The sequence below is a fragment of the Eublepharis macularius genome, chromosome 8 (genome assembly GCF_028583425.1).
Source record: "Eublepharis macularius isolate TG4126 chromosome 8, MPM_Emac_v1.0, whole genome shotgun sequence".
NCBI classification, from domain to species: Eukaryota; Metazoa; Chordata; class Lepidosauria; order Squamata; family Eublepharidae; genus Eublepharis; species Eublepharis macularius.
In genome coordinates, this window is record NC_072797.1 from 81,145,871 (window position 1) to 81,162,441 (window position 16,571).

At 40.8% G+C, this 16,571-nt stretch overlaps 1 protein-coding gene across 1 annotated transcript in view; it reads right to left on the reverse strand.

The window, feature by feature from the left end:
* The window catches only part of FBN2 (fibrillin 2), a 286,019-nt gene that overhangs the window by 106,463 nt on the left and 162,985 nt on the right, over positions 1-16,571 (reverse strand). Inside the window, exons 22-25 of the mRNA XM_054986552.1 lie at positions 11,687-11,737; positions 9,516-9,641; positions 6,793-7,020; positions 1,019-1,144 (exon numbers count right to left, since the gene is read on the reverse strand). Of these exons, the coding sequence (XP_054842527.1) occupies positions 1,019-1,144; positions 6,793-7,020; positions 9,516-9,641; positions 11,687-11,737 (531 nt within the window). The remainder of the gene's footprint in view (positions 1-1,018; positions 1,145-6,792; positions 7,021-9,515; positions 9,642-11,686; positions 11,738-16,571) is intronic.

The following is a 16,571-nucleotide window of genomic DNA, read 5'->3' on the forward strand; positions in this document are numbered from 1 at the left end:
GGGCAATCAGCAAGGGGGTCTTGGCTGTGGGGGCTATTATCCCCCACCCAGGGATCCAACATGATAGGCCACACCTATATAGGAGTGACAGGGTACACCTTTCCGAGGAAGGGTGTGACCTTCATCAGGCTGTGCGGACCTGCACAACTTAGTAGTTAGCAGGTGGGGCAAGGGGTGTTAGCCTAGGCTAACCCCCTTGTGTGGCAGGAATAGGGTGGGCTGCTCAGGATACGTAGGGTTAATCAGCAAACCCCCAGAGGCTTCACAGTGATGGGGGGTATGTTCAGAATAGACCATCAAGGGCCTTGCAGCTGGGTGGTGCTGTGAAGGAGTGCTCTTGGTGCTGAGCATCATCTCTCGAACCTGGTAGGTGCTTTGCAGCCCATCAGGTGACACAGATGATACTGAGCATCTCTTGGCACAGAGCAGCTTTGCAGACTGGAATAAAAAAGGCTGACAAAAACACCAGGGTGGACTTGCCCAGGGGGCACCCAAGAAGGTTGCCTAACACAGCCCATCCTTAAAACAGTCACCTTATGTTTAAATAAACAATGCTGTAGATGAACCATTTAAGTAATTAAATATATGAACATAAATAAACTAGTTGACCCCACATAATTACATCTGTGTATGCATTTTGGCATGTCACATTTGGGGTGCTGGGGCAAACAGGTTACACTGTACTCTGAGCCAAGCTAGAAAATATATGTAACAGTATCCCAACGATTTTTTAATGGACTCCAGTTGCAGAATACAGCAAGTTTGAATGAAGGAATGGTAGGGGAAGGGAGCATAAACCTCTCCCTTCTGTTTTTCTGCCCCAAATTGTGCCCTCTCCCAGATGCTTTTCCACACATGAGGTCTAATGAAAAACTGAACACTTTGCAAGCTATGTTGCAGGAAGGGCTTAGGAAGGAAGAGCTCTAGTCTCTCCTTGATATTTCGCAGTATTTCTTTAAGGAAGCTCACTTCAAATGTTGAAAAACTATTGCAAGAAACCCTGAAAATTAACACTTACCTGTACAATTTCTCTCCTCCATATCTAATGCAAATCCATTGTTACATCTACATTTGAAACTTCCAATTGTGTTTCTGCATTTGCCATTTGTGCACATGCCAGGGAATGCTTTGCACTCATTTATATCTGAAATGGAGAAACAAAAAAGTTGCTTCTATAGTTTATGCAGTTCTGATAATCATTTATTAAACACAGAAGATAATATTTTGCTTAAGTTAACTAGAACAATGTAATCTATTCATGTATATACACCAGATATTTAACTTCTGCAACTGGAATTAGTAGCTGTTGGAAACAGGATGTTGGAATACTTGCACCACTGGTCTGATCCAGCATGACTATTCTTATATGTTCTTACACATTAAAAGCACAGTAATATGATAATCAACCCTCTAAATCAGAAGGTATTCTCTGTGGCAGTTAGAGTTAATAGGACATAATTTAAACTGAAGTAACTACTGATTACATCTGAAAATAACTATCAGTTGGCAAAATTGCTAAAGGAAGCTAGTTTAGTTTGTTCGGTGTTTAACCTGCCCTCCCCACAAGCGGGCTCAGAATGGGGTACAACAATCATAAAATACAATTACACAGCAGATTTTGTGGTAAAATTCACCAATTGAAATCGTATATACACAGAAACTTCAGATGGTCAGTTACACATTCCTGCCCCCAGCATACAAAGAAGGAGGGAGACAGACAGAGGAGGTGAAATCGGATACTGGAGGCCGGTGGGAGGCTCGATGATGGTCCTGACGCTGGCCTCAACTGTAAGCCTGGTGAACAGCTCTGTCTTGCAGGCCCACCAAAATGATACAAGATCATGGCAGACCCGGGTGTCTTCAGACAGAGAGTTCCATCAGGTTGGGGCCAGGACCGAAAAGACCCTGGCCCTGGTTGAGGCCAAATGAGCCTCCCTAGGGGTAGGGATCACCAGTAAGTTCTTACCCACTGAACGAAGCACTCTCCGGGGCACATACAGGGAGAAACGGCCACTCAGGTATGCTGGTCCCAGTCCTAGGGCTTTAAAGGTTAAAACCAACACCTTGAAACGGATCCGGAATTCCATGAGGAGCCAGTGAAGCTGCTGTAGAATTGGTGTAATATGTTTCTTGTATGGAACACCCATCAGGACACAAGCAGCTGCATTCTGGACCCACTGTAGTCTCCGGGTCAGACCCAAGGGAAGCCCTGCATAGAGTGAGTTACAGCAGTCCAGCCTGGAGGTGACTGTTGCATGGATCACTATCGTTAGGTCCCAAGCTGAGAGACAGGGGGCAAGTTGCCTGGCTTGCCACATATGGAAGAAAGCAGTCAGGGCAACAGATGTGTCTTGGGCCTCCATAGACAGGGAGAAATCCAAGATCATGCCAAGACTCCTGACCAATGAGAAGGGCACAAACAGAGCCCTCCCAAAGTCCAGGAGATGGATCCTCGCAACCGACAGCCCACGGCCCAAGTACAGAACCTCCGTCTTTGCAAGGTTCAACTTCAGTCTGCTCTGCTTCACCCAACCAGACACAGCCTCCAAAGCTCTCAAAAGGGCATCCGGGGCAGAGTCAGGATGGCCACCCATCAACAGATACAACTGGGTGTCATTCGCATACTGGTCCGAAAATCCGCACCAGCTGGGCGAGGGGGTGCATATAAAGATTGAACAACAAAGGGGAGAGTGGGATGCCACATACCAATGACTGGCATGTGGACACCCTCTCCCCCAGCGCTACGCTCTGTCCCTGACTGTGGAGAAAAGAGACAAGCCACTGCAAGGCTGTCCCTCAGATCTGCACGTCAGTGAGTTGGTGGGCTAACAACTCATGGTTGACTGTGTTGAATGCCACTGAAAGATCTAACAGTATCAGCAGCGCCAACCTGCCTCGATCCAGGTGTCTGTGGAGATCATCCGTGAGGGCAACCAGTATTGTCATACGGTAGAATTTTATGTAAAAGATGGCTTATGCATATTAGCATTAGTAAGGGACAAAGGAATAGGCTAGATCTGGAAAGGCCAAATTCTTCATTTTTTAGGAGTCCATCGTTTTTCCTCCAAGCATGGTCCAACTGTTATAAGTGTTATTTGCTGAACAATCTCTCTCATACATAGCTGGGCAGGCTGTATAATAAAGTTCACTGAAACTAACAAAAGCAGATTCTTAGTAATGAGCATGGCTGTGTCAAAAACATAAACTGCAGAATACTCAACTGTTGCCCATATTTAAAACTGACAATTTTTAAAAGCAAAATGATTTGACCAACATACAAAATGGTAAAGAAAATTATTGTGAAACTTTGGCTTATATTATGTAAAGGCCAGATGAGATGTGGCACAATGGATATGCACAGCAGTCTCCCAACATTTTTTTTAATGAAAAGCTGCTGTGAGGGGTTGTGGGATTGAGTGGGAAATGGTGTTATGAAGAGACTGCTTATCCCGTCTCTATCAGTTATTTTTCTACTCAAAACCACATCTCCAAGTAGCTTTTCCACTGCTGGGGAAATAAACAGCTCAAGTGCTCATGATTTGTATGGGAAACACTCAGAAGCAAAGGTTTAAGCAGGCTCTCTTCTTCATAATTTCTCTGTTCAAACTCACAGCCTCTACAGCTACTCTTCACTGAATAAAAGCTTGTGAAACAGTTACACATATCAACTATATAATGTCTAGTTTGACCTCTGGTTTCTTGAGAAGGGAGAGAGGATATGGTCATGAGAGACACTGGAGCAGTGCCTGCATGCACATGCATCAAAATGGGTAGTGGGGTTCTTTTAAGCCCTGCAAGGTCCACTCCATAAAAAGTTACTGAGTTCTCTCTATTAACAAGTGTTCCCTATGCTTTAAAATATATGTATTTTAAATTGTGTAAATGTGGATGTTTTTATGGTTGCTAATTTATAATAATTGTTTTATATATTTTAACCTCTATGTATCTGTAATCCACCCTGAGCCTGCTGGAAATGTGGGGAGGGTGGAATAGAAATCAAAAATAAATATATAAAAATAAATAAATAAATAAAAAGGAAGCTACTGGACAGTCAGACTATTAGGTGAGTGTCACAGTTATAAAATGTAATATGTGGTAATTGAATATAATTCTAATAATTTTGTATATGTATGTCCATGAACTAAGACAAGAGCAGTCTTACTCTGTCAAGCCAATAATTGCTTTCATTAAAGCCTATTTTATGACCATACATTAATTTCACACCCAAGTTCCTTATAAAACCCAAGTGTTAAGTGTCTTCAAGCTGGAATGAAGGTACAACCAGACATTATGCTGTTGCTGGGATGCACCTCCATTTTGTAGTGCCTGGGAAAGCTGTTTAAGCCATGAGGCCCTGGTTCTGGTAGGAAGTTGAGCAGCACAGGGGGAGAAAGGGCTCCTTCCTCCCCCATATTGTTTTTCCAACCCAAAACAGCAGGGTGGGGGTGTTTGCTGCTGGATCCCATTGCACAGTGTTGGACACTGAGCCAGGCCCTGCTGTGCTGTGGTGAAACCGCAAAGAGGGCACTTCACTTTCCCTTGTATCCTCCTCCACACACTATTTCCTCTTTCCCTCCTCCTGGCTACCCTCATTTCATAATCTGTCCCTGCCTCCTTTTCTCCTTCCCACTTGACAACCTACTTTTATCTGCCCTCCATCTTCACCAGTATTTATTATTTATTTACACCCTACATTTCTCCAAATGGGTATCCAAAGCAGTGCACATCATTCTCCTCTCCTCCATTTTATCCTCACAACAACCTTGAGATATTTCACACTGAAGGGTTAACGCGTCATTTCCAAGGAGTCACCATGATTGCAACAGATTCGGTTTGGCACCCGCACATTTCACACTGTTCGAGGAGCTTCGAACTGGTGTCCTGCATTTTGTTTCACAAGCCCCGGTTTTGTTGCGTGCTTTGTGGGCTTTGGAATTCACGTCACCTTTTTTTTTAAAGTTTGCGCATGTGTTGTAACTTTGTGACGTCACCACCTGAAACCCCACCCCTCCCTATGTACAACCACACTGCATCTCTGTGCAGCCATTTTTTACCCTAACTTTTCACGTTTGAAAATAGTGCTGTTGAGAACTGATTGTCCCTGCCCAGCAAATTTTCCAGCCACCATTGGTCTCATGCGAACACATGAACTCTGAATGGATGGCGTGGGGTGATCTTTTTGGAGAAAGACTCCCCATGTTTGTTTGAATGCCATTTTAATGCTGGAACATTACTGTCCTTTAGAAATATTTTAAAAATTACAGAAAAAGCTGACGGGGTGCTGAGGAGGGTGGGTTTTATTAGATCCACACAGACTAATCAGCTTAAGGGAAAGGAGAGGGTGGTGTAGAGAAGCAAACAGCTCAAATGTGATGACAGAAGCTTAAGAGGAAGCTGTAGCAGCAGGATGCAGGCGTGGAGGGGGACACAATGATAGGAGCCAGAAGAGAGGAGAGGCTGAGCGGAGGCCTTGCTGGAGGGAAAGTTTCCCACTCCCCTTGCTCATTCCCAGCCTTCCACCCTGCTTTACTCTGGGCCATACATAATCCCCGGTTCACAAAGTCGCCGGCACTGGCAAGGGCAAGAGGCAGCTGAGCAAAGATTACAGTCGGCTTAGCCCCAGATCGCACATAAAGCTCCTCGCGTTTTGCACAGCTGAAGCTACCCCTCACCCAGCCAGGGCTGCCTGCTGAGCCAAGCCTGAGTTCTTTGGGGGTGTTGCTTGGACAGAGGTTCCAGGGCACAGAGGGCATGCACGCACACTTGCACCCCGTGACCCTGGCCCTGCCTGCCTCCCTCCCACTCTGTGCGGGCTGGGATGCTTCACTGCATAGCCACCAAATGCTGAAATGTTAAAAAAAAGGGGGCGGACAAAGCACTCAGGGAGCTGAGGAGAGAAGGTGTGGTCAGATCCACAAAGACCAATCAGCTCCCGAGGAAAAGGAGAAGGGGGGGAGAGAAGCAAAAAGAGAACAAAAGTCTTCACACTGGCATTAATCGGGCCCGCTGCAAGTTGGCAGCAGTTTCAAAATAACTTTGTGGTATGTCTGCAGGGGGGGAAATCGGTGATACCGTGGACTAAGAGTGGCACTGTGTCCCATGACTAGCTTGCAAGTGTGAAACCTCTGCAAACATGGGACATGAAACAGGTGCGTAAATGCTGTAAAGTACGAGTGTGAAAAGTCTCCTTGAGAGATAGGTTAGGCTGAGAATGTGAGACTGGCACAAAGTCTCACAGTAAGCTTCCACAGCAGTTTGAGGATTTGAGCCTGGGTTTCCCAGATACTAATATAAAAGCCTAACCTAAAAACTACACAATACTGGCTTTCATCGGATGGCTGCTGTTGAACAATAGCAAGCAGTCAATCCTGGATTAGTCATGCAAATTGCACGGAATCAAGTCACCCAGTGGTTACTGTCAGGCATGGTCCTGATAGTCCTCCATCAAAGGCCAAAACAAGCATGGAAAAGGCCCTGCCTCTCCCCCAGTTTTTATTGACTGAAACCAATGCTGACAATATTCTTGTGGTTGCCTAGCAATGGCCAATGAGGGCATCGGTTCCTTCAAGCTAAAGGGCCTATTTCTAATTTATTTTTAAGATTTCAAATTCAACCTGGGGCTTTTTCAGGTTTATAGAAAGATCTTCCTTGTCTGTTCATGTCTCCAAGCTCTTGGTTTTATCCCAATACTGTATAAAGCTCTATAAAAATACTTCATGCTTTTTTTGCTGATAAACCCCAAAATACATTTAATACTGAATTTCACTAATATATAAAGAGTGCCATTCTTACCTTTATAAAATGGTCTTCCAGTCAAAATATCTCCTCGATTTGAAAATCCTGGTCCTCTGGGACATAATATTTCATACTCTTTTGTGGCAGGTTTGGGACATTCCTCACAATCTGAACCCCAAGCAGCACCTACAGCACAGCAGCAAGTATCCATCCGGAATTTTCCAGGAACAGGCTGAACACATTCATCTTCATCCCATTTTAAGTAGCACTGCTCCATACGGATATCTACAGAGTTTATTGAACAAAAGTAATACCACATGTTGTAGTTTGAACCCCAATCCTAAATTTCCACATCAAATAAGTGACTTACACTGCAGTCCTAAGAACACTTTCCTAGAAGTAACCTACACCCGATTAGCAAGATTCTGAGTAGACCTGCTTAGGATTGCTCTCTTCATACCCAGTGGTTCTATAGAGCAAATATATCCCTAAAAATAAGAAATGCCTAACAGATTATATTGACAATATGCAAACGAAAAATATGCTTACGCTTATAATGCACAAAATGTACACTGTTCTTATGACACAAAATTGACTGTAGTTCATTGAAGTTTATGGTTCCCAGATCCAAAGGAGTTAGCCGTGTTAGTCTGTAGTAGCAAAATAGTAAAGAGTCCAGTAGCACCTTTAAGACTAACCAACTTTAATGTAGCATAAGCTTTCGAAAACCACAGTTCTCTTCATCATATGCATCTGACGAACAGAACTGTGGTTCTTGAAAGCTTATGCTACAGTAAAGTTGATTAGTCTTAAAGGTGCTACTGGACTCTTTACTATTCCTTAGCAGCTCAGCCCCAATCCATCTTCTTCCAGCTGCTTTTTAAATGCTAAGCGACATTTGTGGGATTTGCTCTCATGGATACCAAACATGAGCTATAGTCCTTTGCACATTTACCTAGTAGTAACTTCTTTTGAACAAAGTAGGACTTACTTCTTAGTAAACGTGTAGTACTGAGCTATACATATATACCAAAAGCTTAACACTCCATATTATTTTTAAACATTATCTGTTCTTCTCTTTCAAACACTTCTATACTTTACAATAGAAATTGTTTTCCATAAATTATCTTAATAATATACTCTTGCTTTTTCTACAAATGATCCATTATCTTAAAGGCATATAGTTGCTTTTTCTACATTGAAATGTATTCCTCTCTTTCTCTTGAAGGATCACAATGTTTCTGTTCTTGATCATTTTAGTCATCACACGTCCCTACATGCTCCCTGCATGCTAAGTCTAGCTGTATTTTCATGAGATGTGAGATTTAGCAAAAAGGAAGCATTCTGAAGACCACAGCTGTCCTATATCAGAACTGACTGCCGCTATCATTACAAAATGGCACAACATATTTCTGAGATTCTTCATTTATTTAAAATGTTAATCGTAAAGCAGGGGGGAGTGAATTGGCTTCAGAAGAAATCTATCTTCCCAAGGTTTAAACCACACTGCTGCTCATCCAAATATCTTATTACTGCTTTTTAAGGTTAAGCTGCATACGTGGGATCCTTTAAACTGTGAAGAGAAATTCCTACCCCCAGTTTAAAGGATCCTATGGCAGAGGAATTAGAGTTCATACGATTTACTTCCTCTAAGGCCCATTTCTTTCTCTTATAGTCTTTCGAACTGCAGTAGACAGGTTAAAGAATCTGGAAGGGTAGGAGTTATTAGTTCCAAAATAAGTGCCTGAAGGAATGAATGCTCTGGAGTCAATTCCTTTCTTTTAGGCCACAGACAAGTGGGTCTTTCCTTTCAATTCCCGCCCTGCTTTCTGCTGTCAATAGGCAGCATGAAGGCAGAACACAAAGTTATTGAGCCTGCTGGTTAGAGGGAAGTAGTTATTTCAGCTCACCAACATTTTTATGTAATGTTCTTTTGTAAAGTGAATGGGTGTTGGGTCATTCTTCCAAATATAAGTACGCATGTACATGTTGGATGCACGTGCGTTTACCGTAACTAAACAGGGTTCTTTTCATTTACTTTTTTCTCTTAGCTCAGACTGCTCAGGACTGAATGGGTCTTTCCTGATTTTTTCTCTCCCAACAGCAGGTAAAAATTAACAGCTGCTGCATGAAAGAAGGAAGGAAAATAGCCAGAGTGGTCATTTTGTAGTTTTCTCTGGCAAGGAAAACAAAGGATACGTGGGTGGCATAGCAGCAGTGGATTTCCAAGCTTGAAGTGGGTGTCAGAACTGGGGGTCACTAGAGGAACTTCAACACTTCAACACAGCACAGATATGTTCTTTTTGTCTTTTTCTTTTCATATACGGTCATTGTGAGGATTTCTGTTCTGCTTGTTTTTGCTGCTGGTGTTCCCAATCTGTTTTGTTCTTGTTGTTGTTGCTGATATTCTCAGTCTGTTTCTTTCTATTTTTACTCCATATATAATCATAAGCCATTTATACAAAACTGGCCCAGGTGATGTTGAAAAATGTGTTATTTTTAAAAAGAAAATGTCAGTACATGGAAACAAAATGGTGGAAAAATAAAGACTTGTGTGTTTAATTCAAACAAGGAAGGAGCAAAACTGAAAGGAGGATTTTTGCTTTAACCAGAAGGAATGAGATAGCATCTCTGTTCTAGGCATATAGTAAGAGGTTAATCCGCCCTGAGCCTGCAAAAGCAGGGAGGGCAGAATAAAAATGAAATAAATTAAATTAATTAATGCGTGAATTCATCCAAAATCAAAAATTCAACTTAAACTGTGGTAGTTGATTACTCACCTAAGCACAATCTGCCTGTTCCATCCAAAGTCAGGCCATCAGGACACTCACAGTGAAAAGATCCTCTGCTATTAACACACCGTCCATTGGGGCACACACCAGGAAACACTTCACACTCATTTACATCTCATGGGAAATATGAATATAATATTACAGTCTATTCTTATTTTACAGGACAGGCACACTCTATAGTAGATCTTTAATACATTGTGAAAGAAATCATATTTAAATTTACAGAGTCAAATTGGTCCAAGTTATACCAATTGCTGTAGTAGTACAAGAAATAATTGCTCTGCTGAATGAGATCAAACCATGCAGCATATCTCTCTTTATTTTGGTAGATTTTTAAAAATTTAAGACCAGTTCAGTGACCAGGTTCCGATGGAGTGTGTATGTAAGGTCTTTTCCAGTATTTTCTTCAGCAGCTCCCTGTGACCTGATGCTGGAGAATGTAGGATTTACATGGACAAAAAAACCACCAAAGACCAGGAGCTGTACCGAGGAGGGGAAACCAAGTGGAATTCTCCCCTTTTCTATCAGCAGAAATTTGGTTGGTGCACAAATGGTAACTATCTAGTTCACACTGCAGCCCACCACACCATATCAGTGTTTTCAAAGTTTCACATGCAAAAGACTGTCTCATTACATCATTATCCATAGGATCCACACCAGTGGTTCTTTATTAACCATATTTCTAAATACTTACATACGTAAGACAGTGTAAAGCTCATAAACTGGTTTAAACATTCTATCTATCAGAAATGGCTAAAAACGTTTACAGAAAACATTAATTGATAATCTAGTGCAATTATGATTTTTCTCGAGAAATACTTTTAAATTGAAGATCTTTAGCACAATGAAATAAATATCAATGGAGATTTTCTCTTAAACTGTAAATGTTCTGAACTGGTCAAACCATTTCTGTTAGGACTAATGAGGAAGATTATATAAGATTCAGTTGATTGCCATGTATTAAATTGATGATATTTAGATAAAGACAGGAGTTTTTAAAATAGAGGTGTTTTAAGTTGTGTAAAGTTTAGCAGGGAAAGAACATTTTAGATATTGTTTCCTATAGTCAAATAATCTCTGGATTTGGGAGGGGGGGGGAACTAATCACCAAATTTCACATTCAGTGAATGTTGAAAAGTGATTCCTATTTTCAGCAATATTTTCATGAATCTTTTTGCGTTCTTTAAATGCTGCTGAGCTCTTTTGCTCTCCAAGTTGCTGCTTCTCAATACATTCCCTCCTTTTTCTTCTTTGCTCTTACTTTCCTTCACTGCCATTTAATCTCCTTGGCTGTGGATTATTGATTTGTCAATGAGGTTAAATGACACTTAGGTAAGTGAAGGCAAAAGAAGAACTGACTAAAAAAACCTGCAGAGAGGGAATAGCTTCAAACCAACAGCCTTAAACTAACATGAATGTTTAACTTGGGAGCGGTACTTTGTTCAGCCATGTTAAATATGACAACTTTAAAGCAAATAATGAAATCAGAGAATATTCAAGCACAGCCCTAGGGTTTTATCTTGATAGGCATTTAATGTTACAGATAGATATAGTTATTTGATTGGAAAATATCAGTCTTTTTTGTTCCTGAATCAGTATCAACATAGTCGTCTGTGACATTTGTTAACAATATATTTTTGTTTCACCACAATAATTTGTAAAAGGCACATGCCATTTTTAACTTTGAAAAAAAAAACCCTATTGGGAAACATGAAGATAACATGCAGATAAACAAGTAAAGAAGTTGGGAAGCATTGTTCTCTGTTTCGGCAGCCAAAATAAAAAGCAATGTGCACATTCCAGAACTTTACTGTTGTTGGACATGGGACAGCTTGGAGTTATAATTCTTTGTCTTGTCTAGATAACAGGGATTCTCATGTTATTGTATAGATTAAAGCAAACAGTTTCAAACGACATAAAATTAGACTTGCATGTATTTAGGAGGAGTTGCCTAACCAAACAAAGTTAACTAACAAAAGTTTTTGAAAACTACCATCATGATATAAAAACATCTGCTGCAGGGTCCTTTCTATTACTTACAGAGGCTTCTGTGATGATAATACGATAAAAATCTAACTTATATTTCAAACATATGAAATATAGACCATTGATTTTTTATTTTTTGAGGAAATCAATGGACAAAAACCAAAGACTCTTACCTTCACAGGAAACACCTTTAACTCTGGCAAATCCTCTTGGGCATGCTGTGTCTTCAGAAAAGTAATGAAACAATATGTATTTCAAAAAGTGATAACTCAGAGTTTATATCATGAGATAACTTACTCTTGGTCTCTATTTTATGGTGACATATATGAGTGGGTGTGGGGACCTGACTGAGATAAACTGAAGCTCACTTATCCTTTCTGTCTCCAACTCCTTGGATTTGTCCTACAATAACTGAGTGGATAATAACTGGATCATAATACAATCATTTCAGCACATGAGCAATTTTAAGAAGATAAATATAAATGCTTTCTGAGTGCTCTATTCCTTTTATATTCTAGATCTAAACAAGGAACAGTTGTGTTTATTTAGAAATGTTTCATTTAATTCAGAATTGATTAATAGAGGTTTCCCTTTACATATTGAGGAAGAAGCCCACTTCTAGTCACATAATTGTCCATACAATAAAACTACCATCAAATAAGTATAAGCCTTATTTTTAAACAAACTGGAAATGGGAAGCAATTCTAGAGTCACATGAATAGGCACATGAATAAAGATTATAGTCTATCTGCCGCCACAAAACATTATGCCCTGTTCCAGGAAAGTGATCTGTATGAATAAACAGAATGCTATGTACGCTTTGAAAATTGTTTCCAACAACCTGGGATATAAACAGTGTCTTAATGCTAGATTTGGCCTGAGCACACAGCCATCAAAAAGACAGTCAAATGTTAACTTTGTCAAATACAAATTACCTGGTTAAAAAATAGGAGGACTGAATCTAGGAATGTCCTTCTCCTGTCTTCTTTGACAAGTGATTAAGCTGACGGCACTGACCATCAGTTTGACAAGGAAATCCTCATATATGTCTGCACAAAAGGATCAGTGGATTTGGGCCTTACTGGGTTTTTGTTGTTTAAATTGCAGTTTTAAATACAGCAACCTATTTTCCTGGGCCAAAAGAGTTATATCCTTTATTCTTTGTGTTGCCTGTGACTGTCTGAATAGAATTGGGCTTTATTATTTTAGTAATAGAGCAGTACATAAGTTGGTTAACACTAGAAATGGGCACGAATCCAATTACAACCCAAAAAAATGCACAAGCCAGGCCAGTTCGTGGTTCACGAACCATGGATCTTGGAAGCTCCTTTCTACAAACTTCCACAAACTGGTTACTGGTTTGAGTTCGTTTGGGTTGTATTGGGAAAAGGACAGTTTAACTTTCCTGCAGCTTGCAAGCGGCAGGGCCCTTTAAACAGCTCACAAACCAGTTCCATGCCAGTTCGTGGTTTTTGGTTTGTCAAAATCCACGAGCCATGAACCTCATGGTTCTTTTTTGGGAGGGGGGTTCATGCCCATGTCTAGTTAACACATAAGTTAACACATTTTTTCCATTTGCCTTGCCCTGTGAACTTCCATGTTTTTCCAGATATCTGAAGGTGAGATAGTGTAATAGTTATCAATAAATACTAGACTAAATAAACAAAATCAGTTTTATGAAAGAATGGAGATGGAGGTAGAGATCATTATTTGAGTATTTTCTATGCTAAGCAAAGCAATATTAAAAGTTATTGACGCATCATTGCATTTCAAAGGCTATGCTTCCTCTTGTTTTATGACATGGTGAGCAGTGTAATGATAAACTTACTGCAAAATAAGAAAAATACGATACATGTCATATCCTATAATCAGAAAGAATATCAGCATAGAAACTAAGAATCTGCATACAATAGGAAATGAGGTAGAAACATTAAACTGCAACCTAATAACAATGCAGAACTTTTAACAGAAAAACAAGAGGCAAGAAAATGTCTTTAAGTTCACAATATATAAAGTTATACAGAGAATCATATATTATAATTTTAGAAACCTTGAATTGAATTAGGCTCCTCCTCACCAGAGGCACACCATAGTCACCTGGGCTCTGAGAAGGAGCAGGCAAGTGAACTGCTGGGGTAGTGAGTGTTTTTCTGTTGCTTTCCTTAACTGCTAGGGAGAATTAGCTGAGACTACTGGGTGGAAGGACAGTGTTTGGGGGTGTGTGAGTGTGTACAGCCTGCTGGAAAGTGGTGCCTGTTGGAGTAAGTGTTGTTTCTGTTTGTCTCTTTTTCCTGTGTTGTAGCTGATTGCAGAGGGTGATTGTTGCTAATTGAAGAGAGTCTGTTTTGCCTGGGGCTGACTTCTGGCCCCACCCTCTACTGGGTGAGCCTTGCAGATGACTTGGATGAGAAACTCCTAGAATAAATTACACAGTTCACAATGAGATGACACACAGTAGTCATGGGAGATTTCAATTATCCGGATATCTATTGTAAGTCTAACTCTGCTAAAAATGATAGGTCAAATAAATTCTTGACTTGTCTTGCTGACGACTTCATTTTTTAGAAACAAGGAGTTCTGCTATCTTAGACCTGATTCTCACCAACACGGAAGAACTGGTTGACAAGGTGAAAGTAGCGGGCACCCTGGGTAGCAGTGACCATGTAATTTTGGAATTTACAGTCATGGGGAAGGGAAAAGCTGTATGTAGTCAGACATATAGGTTGGACTCCAGGAAAGCAAATTTCAACAAACTGAAAGTGATGCTGGACAGAATCCCATGGTCAAAAATACTTAAGGAGAAGGGAGTTCAAGAGGGATGGGAGCTTCTTAAAGGCGAAATACTGCAGGCACAATCACAAACGATTGCTATGAGAAAGAAAAATGGGAGGAGCCTAAAGAAACCAAAGTGGCTCCATAAATAGCTTTCTAATGAGTTGAGAAATAAAAAATATTCATTTAAAAAATGGAAGGAGGGCTTTATAACCAAGGATGAATATAGACAAATAACCAATGCTTGTAGGGAGAGCATTAGAAAAGATAAAGCTTAGGCTAGCAAGAGATGCTAAAAACAACGAAAAGGGCTCTTTGCTTATGTTCAAAGAAAGAAAAAGAGCAAGGACATGGTAGGCCCATTGCAGGGACAGGAAAGTGAAATTGTAACAGGTGATGAAGAGAGGGCAGAACTGCTCAATTTCTACTTTTCCTCAGTCTTCTCCTGCAAAGGAAATGGTCCTCAACATGACAATAACAGAACACATGATGGGGGAAGAGAGTTACAGCCTAGGATCAACATAGGGGTAGTACATAAACACGTAGTTTCTTTAAATGAAACTAAATCCTCAGGGCAAGATGAATTGCATCCAAGGGTACTAAAAGAACTTGCAGATGTAATTTCTGAACCTCTGTCCATTATTTTTGAGAATTCTCGGAGAACAGGCGAAGTGCTAGAAGATTGAAGGTGTGGGCAAATGTTGGCCCCATCTTCAAGAAGGGGAAAAAGGGGGATCTACCAACCCATCAGCTTGACATCTGTACCTAGAAAAGTTTTAGAACAAATCATCAAACAATCAGTCCTTGAGCATTTGGAAAGGATGGTTGTGATTACTCAGATTGAGCATGGGTTTCTCAAGAACAAGTCATGTCAAACTAACCTTATGGGCATGAACCGAGATGGGCATGAACCGAAATACAAAGTTCGTGACGAATCGGGCCAGTTTGTGGTTTGTGAACCGGCGATTTGTCAGAGCCCATTTCTGACGAACCACTAGGAACTTTAGGCTGGTTTGTTTGGTTCATTTTTTGGTTCGTCACTGCAGACAGCCTGGCGCCGATCAATCAGTTTCCTAGGTAACAGGGGCTGGACTTCCTGCAGACCTTCTGCTGACCTAGAACTGGCCTTCTGCTAACCTGGATGTGACTTTTTCATGAACCAAACAACCCGGTTCACAAACCGGGTCAGGTTTGTGTAAGTTTGTGGTTCATGGTTCATGAAATGCGACAAACGACAAAGCACACAGTTTGTTTTTTTTCCAGGTCATGCCCATCTCTGCTTCTCTCATTTTTTTGAGAAAGTTACTACCTTGCTGGATCAGGGGAATCCTGTAGACATAGCTTATCTTGATTTCAGTAAGGCTTTTGAAAAGGTTCCACATAGTATCCTTGTTGACAAATTGGTAAAATGTGGTTTGGATTCTATTAGGTGGATCTGTAACTGGTTGACAGATCGCACCCAAAGAATGCTTGTTAACGGTTCCTCATCCTCTTGGAGAAGAGTGACAAGTGGAGTGGCTCAAGGATCAATCCTGGGATCTGTTCTGTTCGACATTTTTAGAAATGATTTGGATAAGGGAATAGAGGTACTGCTTATTAAATTTGCAGATGATACTGAATTGGAAGGGGTAGCAAAAGTGGTAGAAGACAGAGTCAGGGTACGGGATGATCTTGACAGGCTGGAAAAGCCTGTCAACAAAGATAAATGCAAAATTCTGCATTTAGGCAGGAAAAAAATCAAATACATAATTATAGGATGAGGGATACTTGTTTTGGCAGTTGTATGTGTGAAAAGGATCTAGGGGTCTTAGACTATACACTGAACATGAGTCAGCAGTGTGATGTGGTAGTTAAAAAGGAAAATGCGATTTTAGGCTGTATCAACAGAAGCATAGTATCCAGATCACACAAAGTGATGGTATCACTCTACTTTGCTCTGGTTAGACCTTAGCTAGAGTATTGTGTTCAGTTTGGGGCACCACAATTTCAGAAGGATATAGACAAGCTGGAACATGTCCAGAGGAGGGCAATGAAGATGGTGAGGGGTCTGGAGACCAAGTCCTATGAGGAAAAGTTGAAGGAGCTCGGTATTTAGAAATTAAATCAGGTTGAAATTAAATCAAAAGAGTTTTCGGCTAAACATTAGGAAGAACTTCTTGATAGTTAGAGTGGTCCCTTAGTGGAACAGGCTTCCTCAGGAGGTGATAGGCTCTCCTACTTTGAAGGTTTTAAAGCAGAGGCTAGATGGCCATCTGACAGCAATGCTGATTCTGTGAACCTAGGTAG